The sequence below is a fragment of the Erithacus rubecula genome, assembly GCF_903797595.1.
Source record: "Erithacus rubecula genome assembly, chromosome: 1".
Classification (NCBI taxonomy): domain Eukaryota; kingdom Metazoa; phylum Chordata; class Aves; order Passeriformes; family Muscicapidae; genus Erithacus; species Erithacus rubecula.
In genome coordinates, this window is record NC_136658.1 from 80447243 (window position 1) to 80464179 (window position 16937).

Sequence of the window (16937 nt, forward strand, 5' to 3'; positions counted from 1 at the left end):
TGTTTAATTGATTCATAGCATTGACATTTTGAATTTCTCACCTAAGTTTGGCAGCATATACATAAAATATTCTTTAAATAAACTTCAAAGTACATTAAAGTATGGTAAATTTTGGATTTTTGGTGTTGCTAAAGAGTACATCTTGGAATCAGAGTGTTGCATATTACTTAATCTTGAGATTACTGTTAGTCATTGCTCAACTTGCATTGCAGCAGTTGGAGTATATTGTGTGGCCATTTCATGATTAACACAATGGATTTGTTGTTCACTTTCTCCAGGAACTGTGATAAGCCCAGGCTGATAGAAGCGTTGAAAACCAAACGCATCCGTGATATTGCCTGTGGCAGTTCCCACAGTGCTGCCATTACCTCTAGTGGGGAGCTGTACACTTGGGGTCTTGGAGAATATGGAAGACTAGGACATGGAGATAATACCACACAGCTGAAGCCTAAGATGGTAAAATCAATGTTTCTTGTTCCTGATGAAATGCAAACTCATTTAACAAATGACAACAGCATGAAGCTAAAGTAACAAAAAACATGCAGACAGTGTGAAGACATTGTTTTGGAATGATCTAAATTAGGTTTTGGTACCCATACCTCTAGTGAAAGTGAAGCTATTTCAGTAAGGCCAAGAAGATCCAGTCTCTTTCTTGGGAAGTGATGTAAATTGGTAAATGCTGCTTTCAGCATTCATGTCCTGCATCTACTTTGATGCGTAGCTGGAAGCTCCCATGTCGCAGTGTTGGAGTCTGGGCATGGCTGGATAGTTGTTTGCTCAGGCTGGGCACAATGACCAAGATGAGTAGAAGACTTTGGAAATGTTTGTAAGGTTTGAAAACATAATTTGTTTGAAAACTTCTTCTGTTGTGTAGGTTAAAGTGCTCCTTGGACACCGAGTCATCCAGGTTGCTTGTGGAAGCAGAGATGCTCAGACTCTTGCTTTGACAGATGAAGGTAGGAGTATCTTGTTCCAGTAGCTTTCTAGCACATGGGAGTACTGTGATCATTTTTTGACCTGCAATCTGATGTTTGTTAGGTTTGGTGTTTTCTTGGGGTGATGGAGATTTTGGAAAGCTGGGCCGAGGAGGAAGTGAAGGATGCAACATTCCTCAGAACATTGAAAGACTGAACGGCCAAGGCGTTTGTCAGATTGAGTGTGGTGCACAGTTCTCGTTGGCACTGACCAAGTCAGGAGTGGTTTGGACATGGTATGTTACATTTCCCAGGAGGTATTAACAAAGCACTTGCTAGCTATGTGCTGTATTTAATGCTTTTTGACCTCATTTGTGCCTTATCTGTGTGCTTTTTTCAAACTGGCAGCTCTTCCAGGTGAGCTGCATCCATTCAGTCACTGTGTGTCTCATAGCATCCTTTCTTATTTGCTGTACTCTGTTAGAATGCCTGGCTCCTATTGAGTTAGTGTCAGGGAGGATAATTTCTTCTCTTGGTCACTGTCAAACATGTAAAGGAATGTTAAGAGTGGAGAGGAAAAAAGAAAATTTGAGAGCCATAGCTTGGACTATGAAGCCTACAGCTTAAGCAGAGACTTGAGAGAAAGGATGCAGGAGAGTAAGCAAGTAAGCTGAAATTCAGAGCAGATGGGAAGAACTTCCTTGGGAACACAGGAACACAACAACAGCTGGTTGCTGCTCAGAAGGCCACTGAGTTGTCAGTAATAATGCCTTGGAGCAAGAATTGGTATGAGATGATCACTGAGAGCTACTCTGATATGGTTTTATTTTTCTTTTATTTGCCTGTTTGCTTCTGCTTTGTTTTGAACACAAATCTGGCTTTTTGAATTTATAAACCTTTTTGTAAAATCTGAGAGCTTATTTCATGGCAGTAATCAGATAAGGTCTTACCCCATCCTTATGTAATAAGACTGTGACCTATTTGATGTGTATCAAAACTAAGAAGACTTAAACCAATAATTTTTGTTGTGTTGTCAGCAGTGGCTGAATAACATGAAGAGGAAATCCTTGAACCTTTCATTTTTATAAGCTTCTACTATTGTTAAAGAAGAGAGAAGTGTTTAACAGATGTTGTTTTTCAGAGTGGTCATTGGAAACTGTATTTCTGTCTTGTTCTCTCTCCAATTTTTTTTTTAGTGACAAAGGGAACAAGAGCAAAGATAATTTGACAGTCTCTCTTTTTTTTTTTTTTTTTAATTAAGAACTCATGCCAAAATCTTGTTTGTTCCTTCCTTGCCCTAGTTTTTCTTAACACTCATGTCTAGTCAAAAATCTACAGCTATTTCATGACGTTACAGGTCTACAAGGAGATTTTTTTTCAGGTCTGTTTCAGCTGGGGATGGCTGAATTGCTTTTAAGCTTTTATTCTTCTTGAATTTGTAATGTTTCATGGAAAAAAAAAATCATCACTTCTGAGTTATAACTTCTGGTATTTAGCAGCCCTCTGTATCGTATTTCTCTCCAGCATAATAGAATCTTGCTTCAGAAAAATTGGTGGTGAGCAAAAGAACTGAATGAGTGGTTACTAAAAACATAGTTGGAAGAAATATCAGGGGTTTTTTCTTGTTTACTGACATTCTCGGTAGAAGCATTTTAAGGTGTTTACATCACTTTTGTGTATGCTATTTTTTTTTTTTTTTTTAGTTTATGTATATAACGATTTTGGAAGAGTTTAAATTATGAAGGCTTGAGAATCTATATTGAGGCTTCCAACAATGTGAAAAAACTCAATTTTGAAAACATTTTTAGTTCGTTCTGTATTTTTTCCATAGGAACAGACTTTTAGATTAAAGGTTCTGTTGTTGTTAGGTTTATCCTCAGTAGTTAAGTATGCCTAAGTCTTATCAAACCATGTAAATTTTGTAAGTGTTTATAACTGCATTATTTCTGCAGCAGAGGAAATTAAATGTAATGCTGGTTGCTTTGCATATAAAAAATAGTCATAATCATGCTCTTCTGTATTGGGGTAAGAAGCTACAGTGTAATAGAACTGCAGTTATCCTCATTCTTATGCCTTTGGGATTCAGTTTTGAAGCATTTGCTAGTTGGTGTGTGTGTTTCAGGCAATAATAAAAAAGATATATTCAGTTGGGAATCTGCATTGAAGAGGAATGTGTGAACAGTCCAGTTGTTCTGAATGTTACATTTATTGTTTGTTGCAGGGGTAAAGGTGACTACTTCAGGCTAGGCCATGGCACAGATGTGCATGTACGAAAGCCACAGGTTGTGGAAGGACTGAGGGGTAAAAAGATTGTGCACGTGGCTGTGGGAGCACTCCACTGTCTGGCAGTGACTGACACTGGTCAGGTATGTTGTGCATCACCCTCCTTTCCTCTCTTGCCTTCATGCAGAAGGGAATAAACTATTCAGGAAGGAAAGTATAACAGTATTGGTGCTGATTAAACGAAATAAAAATTTCTAATTATTTGCTTTTAAAAGTCCTGCATAAATGTAAGCATGATTTTAATTTAAAATGTATTAGTATTTAAAATATTAGCATTGGAGTTGAAATATTTCTGTCATAGTAGCTTTTGTAGTGTTTTCCTTGCATTATCTCATGATCAGTTTTCTGCTTCTTACTCTGAAAACACAGCAGCAGTCATAGTATTCTGGACAGATTTTTCAGATTTATCATAATGTTTCAGATTTCTAATGTAATTACTAAGCAATTCATTCTTCTAACTTATTGTGAACACTGAGTGATTTATGAATCAACTGATCAGTTATGATTCGACAATAATTTATGAATCATCTGATAAAGTGCTGCTTTGATTGTTGTATTTTTTTTCTTTTAATGTATGATAATGCCCTCACTATTTAATAGAGAGGGGGAATTTCACAACAACAGATTGTCTAAAGTGTCCTAGATAACTAGCACAAATCACAAATACTCCTTTTAGAAATTTTCACAAGAGTAAATGAGACAAGCAGTGAAGCTAAATAACATGTGGAAATTTTTCCTGGCAGGTTTATGCTTGGGGTGACAATGACCACGGGCAGCAAGGCAATGGAACTACTACAGTCAATAGAAAACCCACTCTTGTCCAGGGTTTGGAAGGGCAGAAAATCACTAGGGTTGCTTGTGGGTCTTCCCATAGTGTAGCATGGACAACAGTGGATGTAGCTACACCTTCTGTTCATGAGCCAGTCCTTTTCCAGACAGCGAGGGACCCTTTAGGTGCTTCTTATCTTGGTTGGTATCTGTTCCCTTACATTGTTTTTCCTTTACTGCCATTGGAGTGTTTGTTTTGTGTGTGGTTTAATAGGTGATAGAAGACAAAAGAAAATGGTTAAAAAAAAAAAAAAGACTAAACAACGAAATATACTTCTGGTAAAAAAAAAGTCCAACCAAAGCTCCTCATGAAAGTGAAACTTTTAATTTAAAATGTACCATGCTTTCTCAAACACCCTAAAGAGTTTCTCTTTATGGAGGTATGAATGCTACACTAGTATTAATCTTCTTCCACATTATCTCTTGTTTCTAAGTTCAGTGACTTAAGAATTAGGGAATCAAAACAGCAGTGCTTTGTGTTGAATATAAAAGCATCAAACATCTTGCTAATTAAGCTTTTTCATGACCAAGCCAATTTGTACCTAATAGCAATTCTCATTTGTGTAAATAAAACTTGTTTCAGGTGCTGAACACTAAAATATTTCAATCTATATTGCTTTAATCCTCATAAGTGAGTAACAAGATCAAATACTATTTTGATCTACTAATGAATGCCCTTGTTGGAAAGCCTCAGTATTAACTTTAATGTTGTAACTGTAGGCACTGCAGTTTAAGAATCTCCTGCAGTGTTACTTTCAGTCATCTCTTCTGATTTAACAAGAAATTAGGTAGACCATTTCCTTTTGTTTTATGCCATTAAGAAATGCTTACCTTCTCTCTCCCCTTGCCTCTTTTTAGGTGTTCCTTCAGATGCAGATTCTTCTGCTGCTAGTAACAAAATCAGCGGGGCGAACAGTTCCAAGCCGAATCGCCCTTCCCTTGCTAAGATTCTCCTGTCACTGGATGGGAATGTTGCCAAACAGCAGGCACTGTCTCACATACTGATTGCATTACAAATCATGTATGCCAGGTAGGCATGGAGGCATTCTTCCAGTGGCAGAGCAAAAGATGGCATAGCTTACCATATATTAGGGACTCTTCAGTCAGGTATAAATTGTTTTAATGAGTTTGAACTCCTCAGGATGGGCCTAAGCTTTATTTTGTTTTGTTTTTTTTAATGCCAATGTTAGCTTTATGTTGTTATGTTTACAAAAGTTTCCATTGCCTGGGGAAAAAATCATTCATTCAGAAATGCCCAAGTAAATAGTGTGGAGGCTGTGTACGTAAATCATGATGGATGATATGGGGGAAGCAGTAGAGGGCAGAGTGGAAATAACAATAAAACTTTGCAGTGCTGTCATTGTTAGTAGAGAACAGAGCATTTGTTTAAAGAGAAACTCAATGAATAACAATGAACTTTCCTCTAAATTCTAGAGATTGGAAACCTTACCTTATTTTATTAAGACAAGCTAATAAAAATTTTCAAGTTCAACAAGAGAGTATATTTATGTTTATGATAACCCATCCTAAATGATTTCAGGGATGCAGTTGTTGGAGCACTGATGCCTGCAAGTATGATTGCACCTGTAGAATGTCCCTCTTCATCACCAGCCCCCCCATCAGATGCTACTTCTGCAGGAAGCCCTGTAAATGGAGATGAGTGTGTGCTTGGGGATATTGAGGAGAGGCTGAGCCCAAACCCATGGCAGGACAGGAGAGGGGAGGTAAAGTGTCACATCATTTTTTTTTCATTAATTTTTAACTATAAGACTGATACATATCTCAATTAGTCTGATAGTACCAGAGATTTAAAAAACTTCTTTCTGCTCTATTTTCAGAATAGGTTCTCTTCACATGTCAGATTTAAAAAAACTGAAATTTTAGTGTAAGATCAGTTTTGAACTTTCAGAAAGCATTTTGTCATTTAAATGCAATTGTGATGACTTCTAGCAATATTTTAGAGATATTGAATTAATTTTACAGGAGTGATATTTAAAAAGTCAAGAATAGCAGAATATTTGACCATTATTTAATGAAATTTAGTTGTAAACTTAGATCAATTGACTTAGACATGTAGCTCTGAATGAAATTCTACTGTGTTGATTCCCAACTGTTAATGAAAGCAGAAAAAAGAAAAGGTTTGCTACTGAAGAGATCTTTTGCATTTATAACCTGTGAATTTGATATATATTGTCAGGGCTTGCCTTCTGCTTTGTAGACTTTTCTGCAGGCACTGATGTTTTATTGTATGTTTTTGTAGCAGCTGGCTTTGAGGGGAGTATTTGTTGTTTTGCCCAAACTAGGAACATAAAATAGAAGCTAAAAATGCAGGCAGTGAATCTGTTAGTTTTGAAATTTTGGCTGTTTTTAAATTGCTGCTTTGAGCACTAACCCTTCTAATAAATAGTTAAACTCTTAAAGGATTTACAGTGCCTTGTTGAAGATTTCATTAGTTGTTGTTTGTTTTGGCTTGTTTGAAGGTTGTTCCTTCAGAAGATGCTGTGACACCGTCTGCTGTAACTCCCTCAGCTGCTGCTGCCTCTTCCCGTCCTTTCATTCCAGTCACAGATGATCCTGGAGCTGCCAGTATTATTGCAGAAACCATGACAAAAACCAAAGAGGTAATGCTGCCCATGCTCTTCTCAGAACTTAATGCTTTTATCAAGCATTTTTTCTGGTTTTTGTGATTTAGAAGTTAATCTGTAAATGACTGCATTTTTGAAAAGCTGTCTGAAGTCAGATGTATGTTTGTTTGTTTTGTAGGATGTAGAAAGCCAGAGTAAGGTGTCTGGGCCAGAACCACAGTACTTGGATGAGTTTACAAGTCTCCTGGTACCAGATGACACACGAGTCATGGTTGACCTGCTGAAGCTTGCAGTGTCCAACCGAGCGGGAGAAAAGGGGAGAGATGTTCTCTCAGCTGTGCTGTCTGGCATGGGCACAGCTTACCCACAGGTCAGCTTTTGTTTCTGTTGCATTTTAACTGGGTCCTTTTCATTGCTAGCTTACTGGAATACTTTCTTGTATTGGAAATGCAGTTCAGCATCCTGAGAAACTTCTTAGACATGAAAATTCGAGTAGAACTTAAATGCGTGTGAGCTTTAACTGTTTTAATGGAAATAGTACATGAATGTGTGCATGTTCTGCAGATGTCAGTAGAAGACTAATTTCTGCATTTTTCATACTGCAGTTAGACATTAAGATAGAATGTATTTGTGTATTGACCAAGTGTCAGTGAGTATTGGAATGAAGCTGAAAAATAACCAAGATCTGTTTACTCAATGTGTAGAATATTAGTTTAAAAATTTCCACTATGGAGTTTTTTTGCATCTGAGTTTATTTTTCAAATTGATGCAGTCATTATTGCCAGCTAAAAATGCTGTTAGTATATTGTATTATTAAGATTTACATTTCATTTTACATTACATTGAAGCTTCTAACCTTCTTTTTACAAAATATCCATGGGTGGGGTTTTTTTTTGGCATAGTTGGCAGAACATAACAAATCATACATTACTTACAGAATATGTGTATTCAGTAATGAACTGAAAGTTGTTTAATATTTCTTGTAGCTTTACCTTTCAACTACTAATTTTCCTAATCAGTAACCAGACTATTTTTTTTTTTTTTAAGGTTTCTAAAACTGTTATTCCCCCTGCCCAATTTGTGGTGATTAGCTATGGATATTTATGTTGGGCTGAGTTTTCCCAGTCAAATTATGTATATATCCTGTGTGCACTTTTGCATTAATTTTGGGTGTTTTTTGTCATTAATAGTGGGTAGCTGAGCAGATTTGGGTTTGTGTAGGGTTTTTGTGTTTTGGAGCCAGAATTTTTATTAGAAACTCTTAAAATTAGTACGTCTGGCATTTCCTCCCTAAACAGCATTTTGCAATATTACATATTAGTTCATGATTTATTCTTTTCTATGCTGGTGTATGCTCTGTGGCTTAGATTCAATAGTTCACTTTTTGTGTAAGGGAAAACAATTATTTGTGTTGTCATTTACTTACTGAAAATTGAAGTTTTTTGACTTTTAGTTTTAGGAGTTTTTCTTGCCCTAACACTACCAAAAAGAGTATTTTTGAGTTAATATGAGGATTTATGAATCAGATTTCCAAAATCAAGTTACTTATTTTAAATTTGGGAAGAATGATAATTTACTTGGATTTCTTTCTTTAATTAAATATGCAGTTTGTAAAGTGGGTATTTTTCTTTTCTTAGGTTGCTGATATGTTGTTGGAGCTTTGTGTTACAGAACTAGAGGATGTAGCAACTGATTCACAAAGTGGTCGCCTCTCTTCACAACCAGTTGTGGTAGAGAGCAGCCATCCATATACTGATGATACATCTTCTAGTGGCACAGTTAAAATACCAGGTACTCAATAATTGGAGTTATGTTGCTAAGATTTGATTGTTTTTAAGCCTGACTGCACTGAATTATTCCTTAGCTTACAAAAATACGTATTGAACTTTTAAAGCCATATTGTGTCTCCTATTGCTATAAAAAAGTATTTCCTGAAGTTGATTTCTTACACACTGATGAAAATCTCAGTTCTATACAATGGGCATTACTGGGTTCACTGGGTGTGATTACAGTTGCATGTCATTGCTGTTCTCCACTCAGTTATGAAGCTGAGAAAGTCTGAGTCTTTTTCAGGTTTAGTAACTGAAAACTCGTCTTCTAGTCTTGAGCAAGGGAAATACTTCTTTATTTTAATGCTGTCTTTTTATTTAGTGCTGCCTTCAGTAATTCACCTAGTACTTACCAAAAGTTACAGATAACAAAGAGCTATCTGCCTTAGGTGTAAATAAGCTTTTTTTTGTCTTTTGCAACTTTAGTTTTGAATGTTCTGGTGTGGCCTTTTGTCTGCTAGCCCCTACTCAGACGAGCCTGCTGTGATTCAAGGCTTGCAGTGAGAAGAAATTACAGGCAAATAATGTCATTAAACCAAAACTTATTTTTATTAATGGGTGCTATGGCTTCATAGTTTCATGTGGATTTCTGCATTTGTCTGTGCTGCTGACTGCTCTGTTGAAGTGTGTGAACTCTTGCTGTTCAGGTGCTGAGGGGCTGAGGGTGGAGTTTGACCGGCAGTGTTCCACGGAGCGGCGCCACGACCCACTCACCATAATGGACGGAGTCAACAGGATCGTGTCCGTCCGCTCAGGTGCGCACAGCGTGCTCCTCAACTGTCCCGTGCCATCCACAGGATCTTTTGTTACCTGATACTGGCTTTTTAACTGAAAAGTTCATAAAATCTAGACACAAAGGTTGATCTTGTGTCTTGGGATATGGAGAATCTCTGGGAAGTGCGGGTTAGGTTGTCAATTTCTGTATAATCAAAGTGTGTTTTAACAAATTGGAAAAGGATACTTATTTTCCAGCTTTTTCCTTTTTCAGGTGGTAAGTAGAGAAATTTCAGCTTTCATACAGTCAAGACAAATGCTTTTCTACTGTCAAATGTCCAAAATAATAGGGTTTTTTTTTCTGTTTTCTGCTCTGGCCTTTGTATGTGTCACTACATGGATTCTTCACATTTTTAATCTTGATATCTCTGATTTAATTTTTAGGCCCTATTAATTTGTAATAACTTTTGGAGGAATATTTTTCGTCTCATCAAATTTTACATTGGATCTACCCATACACTACATTATGTGCAAGGGAGTACTTACTGCCTGTGCAGTCATAATGTGGGTTTTTCATATTGACCCATTTTTCCCCAAAGGCATTTCATTACTGAGATATTTCTGGTTGGTTCCTGGCTGGGAGCTGTAAAGCTTAATTTAATGAATAGGTGGTTATATATTTTTATAATGTGAAAGATAATTTGAAAATAGGACAAGGGATTCTACTAAGCTTTTGCAGTTGCCTTCTGATTGTGGTACTACGCTATCTGCTAGCAGTGCTAATTGAACTTTTTAAGACTTGTTTTTGTACTTTTTAAGACTTAATGTAACATCTTTACATTTATGCTCATCTACTTAACATAGCTTTTTTTTCTTGAATGCCTTTGTGTGATGTTTATAATATTTAACCAATTGCTATTGATGAGTGGCTCAGGCAGTATAGCTGAGTGTGTTTGTCTTGCCCACTGCAACAGGTCGTGAGTGGTCAGATTGGTCCAGTGAATTGCGAATTCCAGGGGATGAGTTAAAGTGGAAGTTCATCAGTGATGGGTCTGTGAATGGATGGGGATGGCGATTCACAGTTTATCCTATCATGCCAGCTGCAGGTAAGGTAGCACATACAACATTTACAGGAGGGCAAGAGTGGATTTTATTGTTTGTTTTTCATACTGCCCTTATTGCATGGTATTTACATGCTAAAGTTCAATAGTTTATTTACATTTATACAAAGGAAACATTTTCATTCATGTACTGAGCAAGCATTTTCAGGTAAGTCTTGAGAGGTGCACTTGTACATAGAGAAGAGACAAAATATTTTGTAGTCACTCTAGTTTGCCTTTTCATCAGTAAAGAGAGGATACTTCTGAGACACAAGTCATCTGAAATGCCCTTATTTTTTAAATCCATCTGTTTTAAAATAACATAAATTAAGTCACGAAAGTGCATCTTTCTTCCTGTCTCTTCAAAGAGAATGAGAATAGGTAACTCAAGCAGAGTAGCATTCCAGAGTGCACTTAAATTCTGCCTGTGTTCTGCTCTTATTTCAGTCTGAGGACAAACCTTCCCTAGCTTTATTTTTTTATTGTTCTTTTTGTTTCTTGCAGGCCCTAAAGACCTTCTCTCAGATCGTTGCATCCTTTCATGTCCCTCAATGGATTTGGTTACGTGTTTGTTGGATTTTCGCTTAAATTTTGCTTCCAACAGGAGCATAGTTCCTCGCTTGGCAGCTTCTCTTGCAGCTTGTGCTCAGCTGAGTGCCTTAGGTGAGTACAGTCTTAAAACTAGGTCTGGTTTTTTGAAGTGACAATGGTTGTTTTAAGTACTTACATTCTTTGTGTGCTTGTTTTTCCTTAGCTGCTGGCCACAGAATGTGGGCCTTGCAGAGGCTACGGAAGCTGCTCACCACAGAGTTTGGCCAGTCCATTAACATCAACCGGATCCTAGGGGATAATGAGGGAGAAACACGAGCTTTGGTAAGGAGGAACAGCTGCTCTCCTCTCCAGATTTTTCACATTAATATTATAAGGTGCTAGCCCCGATGGACAATGCATTTTGTGTTCATGGTAAAATAGGACATGGACAAATGAATAGTCTTCTGGCACAGGTCTGCAAGTCTGTAAAGGTATTCCAGTTTAGAAACAAAAAAAAGGCTAATTCCAACACTTAACTAATTTTGTTTGAACAAGTGGATTGAAATGGTACTTGACACAACTAGCTGTAGTTTGGGAGGTTATTTGTGTTTTGTCACAGTCATCTAAATAATGTACTTCCTGTAATGCATGCTCTATGATTAACTTTCTAATTATGTGGTGTCTCTAGAGTTTCACAGGGAGTGCTTTAGCTGCTTTGGTTAAAGGTCTTCCAGAAGCTTTGCAGCGACAGTTTGACTATGAAGACCCCATTGTGAGAGGTGGCAAACAATTGCTCCACAGCCCTTTCTTTAAGGTAATGGTGTACAATCAGTAAAGAACACATTAAAACAGTTCTGTTTTTTTTATTTTTGAGCTGTGCTAAGATCACTTAGTCCTATGTCAGTAATATCTACTGACAAAATCAGAATACTGCTTCTAAAAGGAGAATCAAATACACAAATGAAAAATAAACCTAGTTAGGCAGAGGAGCTCAGGAAAACATCTTGTTAGCAGACTTTTTGATAAGTGTTTTTTGAGTTCTAATAGGAGTGTTGTATGTTTCTATTTAGTTAGTTTAGTACTCTGAAGGTTTTACTTTCATCCAGTTGGAAAAAATGATGATGTGTTAAATGGGCCCTGTACTTCAAAGTAAAAATAAACAAGCTGAGGATGTCTAGAGAAAAGCAAGAAGTATAAAAGGTGAAAAGCCTTCTTTGTCATATAAAAGTAAAACTAAGAAGATAGGTATATTTTAACAGAAAGAAAATCTTGAAAGTGTATAGAAGGGGGAAGTAATATATTTTTCACAATGATAATCTGAAACATTGATTTGAAATTGATTCATACTGAAAATGAATTGGAAATTCATTGAATTGTAGAAAAGAGACTTAGTTTAGAAATGGAAGGTAAAATGTTAAGCACATGGTATTTGATGTGGAAAAGGTAATTTTGGGAATCTGGGAATGTTTTTCCTAGGGAGGAAATTAGATACCTAACTATGTGAGATAGTGGGGCTACAGTTGATGTTACCCCATCCATGGGGGTAATGAAGATGGCTCTTGCTGACTTTGCATGTCCTTGAGACTGTTCAGCCCTACTGGCCTATATGCTGTTCATCACTCTCAAACACACACTGATTTTTGTTGTATATTTTTGATGCCTCTCTAAAATGTTTTTTTTTAAATTATTGTCTGCAGGTGCTTGTGGCTCTTGCATGTGATCTGGAGTTGGACACTCTGCCTTGCTGTGCAGAGACACACAAATGGGCCTGGTTCAGGAGGTACTGCATGGCATCCAGGGTTGCTGTGGCTCTTGATAAAAGGACACCCTTACCTCGCCTTTTTCTTGATGAGGTACTGCAGGAATGCTTCAAATGGTTAATGGAATAGTGAAAGTTTCTCATGTGAAAAGATACACTCAGTTTTAATTATTTTATGCCAACTGTGATAGGAGTAATAGATAATTTGAATGATGTGTTTAATGCCAAATATTTCACAGGTGGCGAAGAAAATCCGAGAATTAATGGCAGATAATGAAAATATGGATGTTCTCCATGAGTGCCACGATGTCTTTAAGAGAGAACAGGATGAGCAGCTTGTCCAGTGGATGAATAGGTAATTTCTTTCAACTGTTACTGGTTTGGTCTTGTTGCTGAGCAATGATAAACTGCATTTTTTGTGACTGTTAAACAGTTCTTTTAAGATTTTGTTTGTTTTGTATTTCCTGCAGACGACCTGATGACTGGACACTTTCAGCTGGAGGCAGTGGAACTATTTATGGTTGGGGTCATAATCACAGAGGACAGCTTGGTGGAATTGAAGGAGCAAAGGTCAAAGTCCCAACTCCGTGTGAAGCTCTTGCCACCCTTAGACCAGTGCAGTTAATTGGTGGTGAACAGACTCTGTTTGCAGTGACTGCTGATGGGAAAGTAAGGATACAACAAATGATTGCTTGTTTGACTCTCTTGAAATATTTCACCCTCAGTCAGAATGGATTTGGCTAAGTAAAAAACAGTGTGCACAGCACAGGTTTGTTATCACTGGTAGTAGTAACTTTGTTATATGTTTTTTAAAGAACTGTACCAACTCCACCAGTATTTTCTAGGACTGCAGTTATTATTGCATTAAATGACTGAAACAAGAAATGTGTTTGAGCTTGTCAAACAAAGTTGGGTACAAGCAGCATGCTTACAAAGTTCCCTAAACCAGGGGTGATTATTTCTCTGTAACAGGGGAGAAGTGTAATGTGAGATTGATCCCAGTTGGCTAAATATAAGTTAGATGTTGCAGGATCTAATTTCCAGGTGCTCAAATCCTGAGTGAAAAGGAATCTCAATGCAGAAGTTCAGTGTAAGGTAAAGGAGAATAAATCAGTTAATGAATTAGAAAAGTTTTTATGCAGATGGCAGCTGTTAAGGACATGATGGAGAATTTTAGCTGGAGCTTTTTGTAACAGTTACATTAATCTAGTGAGGTACTGTAATGATTCCTTGGGGTCAGTATCATCCTTGCTAATAATTCACAGAAGGGCGAAGGGCAGATTAGTTGCATTTCTTGACATTATTCTGTTAAAAGAAGTTACTTTCAGAGAGACAAAAAGAGGGGAAAGTAATAATTAAAACTGTATTTATGGGATGGAAGGGAAAGAAGCAGCTGTGTTTAGGTGTGTGCATATTCTACAGAAAAAAGAAAGAAAACTAAAATACCACTGCTTGGAAGGAGAGCTGTAATGCTGTCAAGCAGACCTATGGTCTCTTGAGAGTTTTGCAAAATAAGCTTTAGTATTTCACACTAAATCCATTAAGTCCATGAGAGTTCTTACTGACTTGAACGTAGCTACATTTTCCCAAAGTTTTTTGTGAAATATTTCAAATTATTTCCTTGTTTTCCAGAAGAGAGAAAATAAAAAGCTGTAAGAAACTGGGTTTTTTTAGACTTTCCTTGAGCTGCATTCTGACATATATGCATTAAGAATACTTCTCTAAAATTAATTTCTAGGGAATGTTCCATGTAAGGCAAACAAAACTAAATTTTATTCTTTTCTTGAAAGCTGTATGCCACTGGATATGGAGCAGGTGGTAGGCTTGGAATTGGAGGAACAGAATCAGTTTCTACTCCAACTTTACTGGAATCCATTCAACATGTGTTCATAAAGAAAGTTGCAGTGAACTCAGGAGGAAAGCACTGTTTGGCATTGTCTTTTGAGGGAGAAGTTTATTCTTGGGGTGAAGCAGAAGATGGCAAACTTGGTCATGGAAACCGAAGGCAAGTAACACTTGAAAATTTTATTCAAAAAAATTATTGGATACTTATCCTAGGTGCTGTATAGTAGTGAATTTTTCCAGTCAAAAATAGATCCTTAGGATATTAAATTGGAGCAAAGCAAATACTTAGCGATTTTTAGGTGTCCACATTGTCATTTTAAAGAGGACTCTCCATACACTGATGAATGTGGGTGGTCTGTCCCAGCAGTTTTGTCCAGACAGGTGTTTCCTTTTCAGCCCTTGTGATCGGCCTCGTGTGATTGAGTCTCTGAGAGGCATAGAGGTGGTTGACATTGCTGCTGGGGGAGCACACAGCGCTTGCATCACGGCTGCAGGGGACCTTTTCACCTGGGGAAAGGGACGCTATGGGCGCCTTGGCCATGGAGACAGTGAGGACCAGCTGAAGCCTAAACTGGTGAGAAACCTTTGGAGCACTCAACACTCTTAGTCCAGTTGATATCTTCTGATTTATTCGCTTTTTTGCATTTCTGCATACAAAGAATGAAAGGGCAAAACAGTAGCATGTGTTTGTACAAAACCAACAAGCTGCCGTGATTGAAAGGATAAAATTAAAGAGGAGCTGCAAAACTTTGCTAGTAGTCACCAAACAGCTTACAAGGGGTTTATTTTAGAGATTTAAAGAAAATTTAAGGAAATGTGTGAAGTTTAATGCTGCTTTGAATGATGGGTTGTGTCACCTGGAATCTATTTCAAGTAGTAGCAAGGCTAGGAAGGATGTGATGTATGTGGGTCACCAACCTTTTGCTTTGTGGTTCCAAATCCCATACTTCATCACTAGGTGGCATCACTTCAAAAGATCTGAACTAAATTCAGATTATGATGCAAGTGCTCAAAAGTTGCAAACTAGTAAAAGATTATTTGAAAGTAGGACTTCTTTTTTCCCTCTTACTGTATTCAGTACATGTCCAGAGTGCCTGAAGTTATTTCAACAGAAAGGTCTTGGATAACCTTAGATGTTTTGTATTGTTTTCCCTGACACTGAGGTAAAAAAATTCAACCAGTTCACCAATTAAAAAAAAAAAAAATCCTGTTTTTAAAAATACATAATTGGTTTTCATTTTGCTGTTAGAAAAGAGCAAAGCTCTTAGAGTTGCCTTTGCTTCCTTGTTTTCCTGTGTTGTTTCAGACTTGTAGTTCCAGTCATCACGTCTCCAAGCTGGGTTTGTCATCTTTTGTGAAACTAAATAACCAAGTGAACAAACATGGATGATTTCATTGCAGGTGGAAGCTCTCCAGGGTTACCGTGTGATTGATATTGCCTGTGGCAGTGGAGATGCACAGACACTGTGCCTCACTGATGATGATACAGTCTGGTCCTGGGGTGATGGAGATTATGGAAAACTTGGGAGAGGAGGCAGTGATGGCTGTAAAGTACCAATGAAGGTATTTCTAGTAATTTTTTATCTCTTTAGAAACTATTATATTCGTGGAGAATGCAGATTTGCCAATGTGTGCGAATTTCCATCCATCCTGGAACATCAGGATTCTTCTAGGGGTTGTTAAGAATGAACCTTGTAGGCTCCAGTAACAAGAATTTAAGCTTTGTGCTGACTGTTCAAGTTGTACTTGAAGGTTTTTTGGAAAAAGTTTCTGGTTTAAGTAATACTTCTCATTTTAATTTTGGTTCCTGTCAAAACATTAGGTTTTGGCATGAAATCTTTGTGTTTCCTTGTGTTAATAAATTTGCAATAGTTCAAATGCTCAGTCCAGAAAGGAGTATCAGTTCATTGAAAATTAAGCTTACTTTATATTAAACCTTTCTGTGAGTGCATGGTTGACTTGGAATTTCTTCACATGTTGCAGAGGAAATCTGTGTAGCCATTAAATTTGAATTCTAGTATTTGTTATGAAGGTGAATGTTGCTTGTGTTTGAGAAATGTCTCTGTCACTGTGTATAGCCAGGCACAGTGGATTTTAGATCCTAATTCCAGAATCACACTTAATTACTTGGATACAGGTATCCCCATTCTGTTTCCAAATGTTTCCAGCATGATGTAACATAATGTAAAAATAGCTTGTATATGTTTGATCAGTAGGTCCCATAAAACTGATGATAAAGCAGCATAAGACCCTACACAGAATAAATAGGAAGGGTCTGCTGGAGATAAAGTATATTTATGATGTCAGCATCACATCCATGTCATACAAGATAAGGATGATTATGAGTGTTAGTAGATAAAGCCTTCTCATTTCTACTCTGTGCAATTGCACAGTAACTGCAAAACATACTGGAGGTGATCTTCAACAGTTTGTGAAATTTGAGCTTTTTTTTAGTGCTTAAGCAGTAAACTGTACAAAGATGAAAGGAGTGGAATTCTTCTAAATCATCTACATAAACATTTAATTTCTAAATATATATATTTCTAAAT

The 16937-nt window shown here is 37.1% G+C and overlaps 1 protein-coding gene across 5 annotated transcripts in view; it reads left to right on the forward strand.

Annotated features, from left to right (window-relative positions):
• Nucleotides 1-16937, forward strand: part of HERC2 (HECT and RLD domain containing E3 ubiquitin protein ligase 2) — a 101326-nt gene that overhangs the window by 69222 nt on the left and 15167 nt on the right. For all 5 annotated transcript variants that reach the window (XR_013774880.1, XM_079310993.1, XM_079310995.1 and 2 more), the window contains exons 61-81: nucleotides 279-456; nucleotides 875-956; nucleotides 1039-1210; nucleotides 3136-3280; nucleotides 3941-4166; nucleotides 4884-5055; nucleotides 5566-5749; nucleotides 6506-6646; nucleotides 6789-6980; nucleotides 8248-8401; nucleotides 9087-9194; nucleotides 10128-10259; nucleotides 10758-10916; nucleotides 11008-11126; nucleotides 11473-11598; nucleotides 12482-12637; nucleotides 12783-12898; nucleotides 13014-13212; nucleotides 14334-14548; nucleotides 14785-14962; nucleotides 15790-15951. Coding sequence is in view for 4 of the 5 variants with exons in the window: in XM_079310993.1 (XP_079167119.1) it covers nucleotides 279-456; nucleotides 875-956; nucleotides 1039-1210; nucleotides 3136-3280; nucleotides 3941-4166; nucleotides 4884-5055; nucleotides 5566-5749; nucleotides 6506-6646; nucleotides 6789-6980; nucleotides 8248-8401; nucleotides 9087-9194; nucleotides 10128-10259; nucleotides 10758-10916; nucleotides 11008-11126; nucleotides 11473-11598; nucleotides 12482-12637; nucleotides 12783-12898; nucleotides 13014-13212; nucleotides 14334-14548; nucleotides 14785-14962; nucleotides 15790-15951 (3316 nt within the window). In the remaining variant the exon portion in view is untranslated. The remainder of the gene's footprint in view (nucleotides 1-278; nucleotides 457-874; nucleotides 957-1038; nucleotides 1211-3135; nucleotides 3281-3940; nucleotides 4167-4883; nucleotides 5056-5565; nucleotides 5750-6505; nucleotides 6647-6788; nucleotides 6981-8247; nucleotides 8402-9086; nucleotides 9195-10127; nucleotides 10260-10757; nucleotides 10917-11007; nucleotides 11127-11472; nucleotides 11599-12481; nucleotides 12638-12782; nucleotides 12899-13013; nucleotides 13213-14333; nucleotides 14549-14784; nucleotides 14963-15789; nucleotides 15952-16937) is intronic.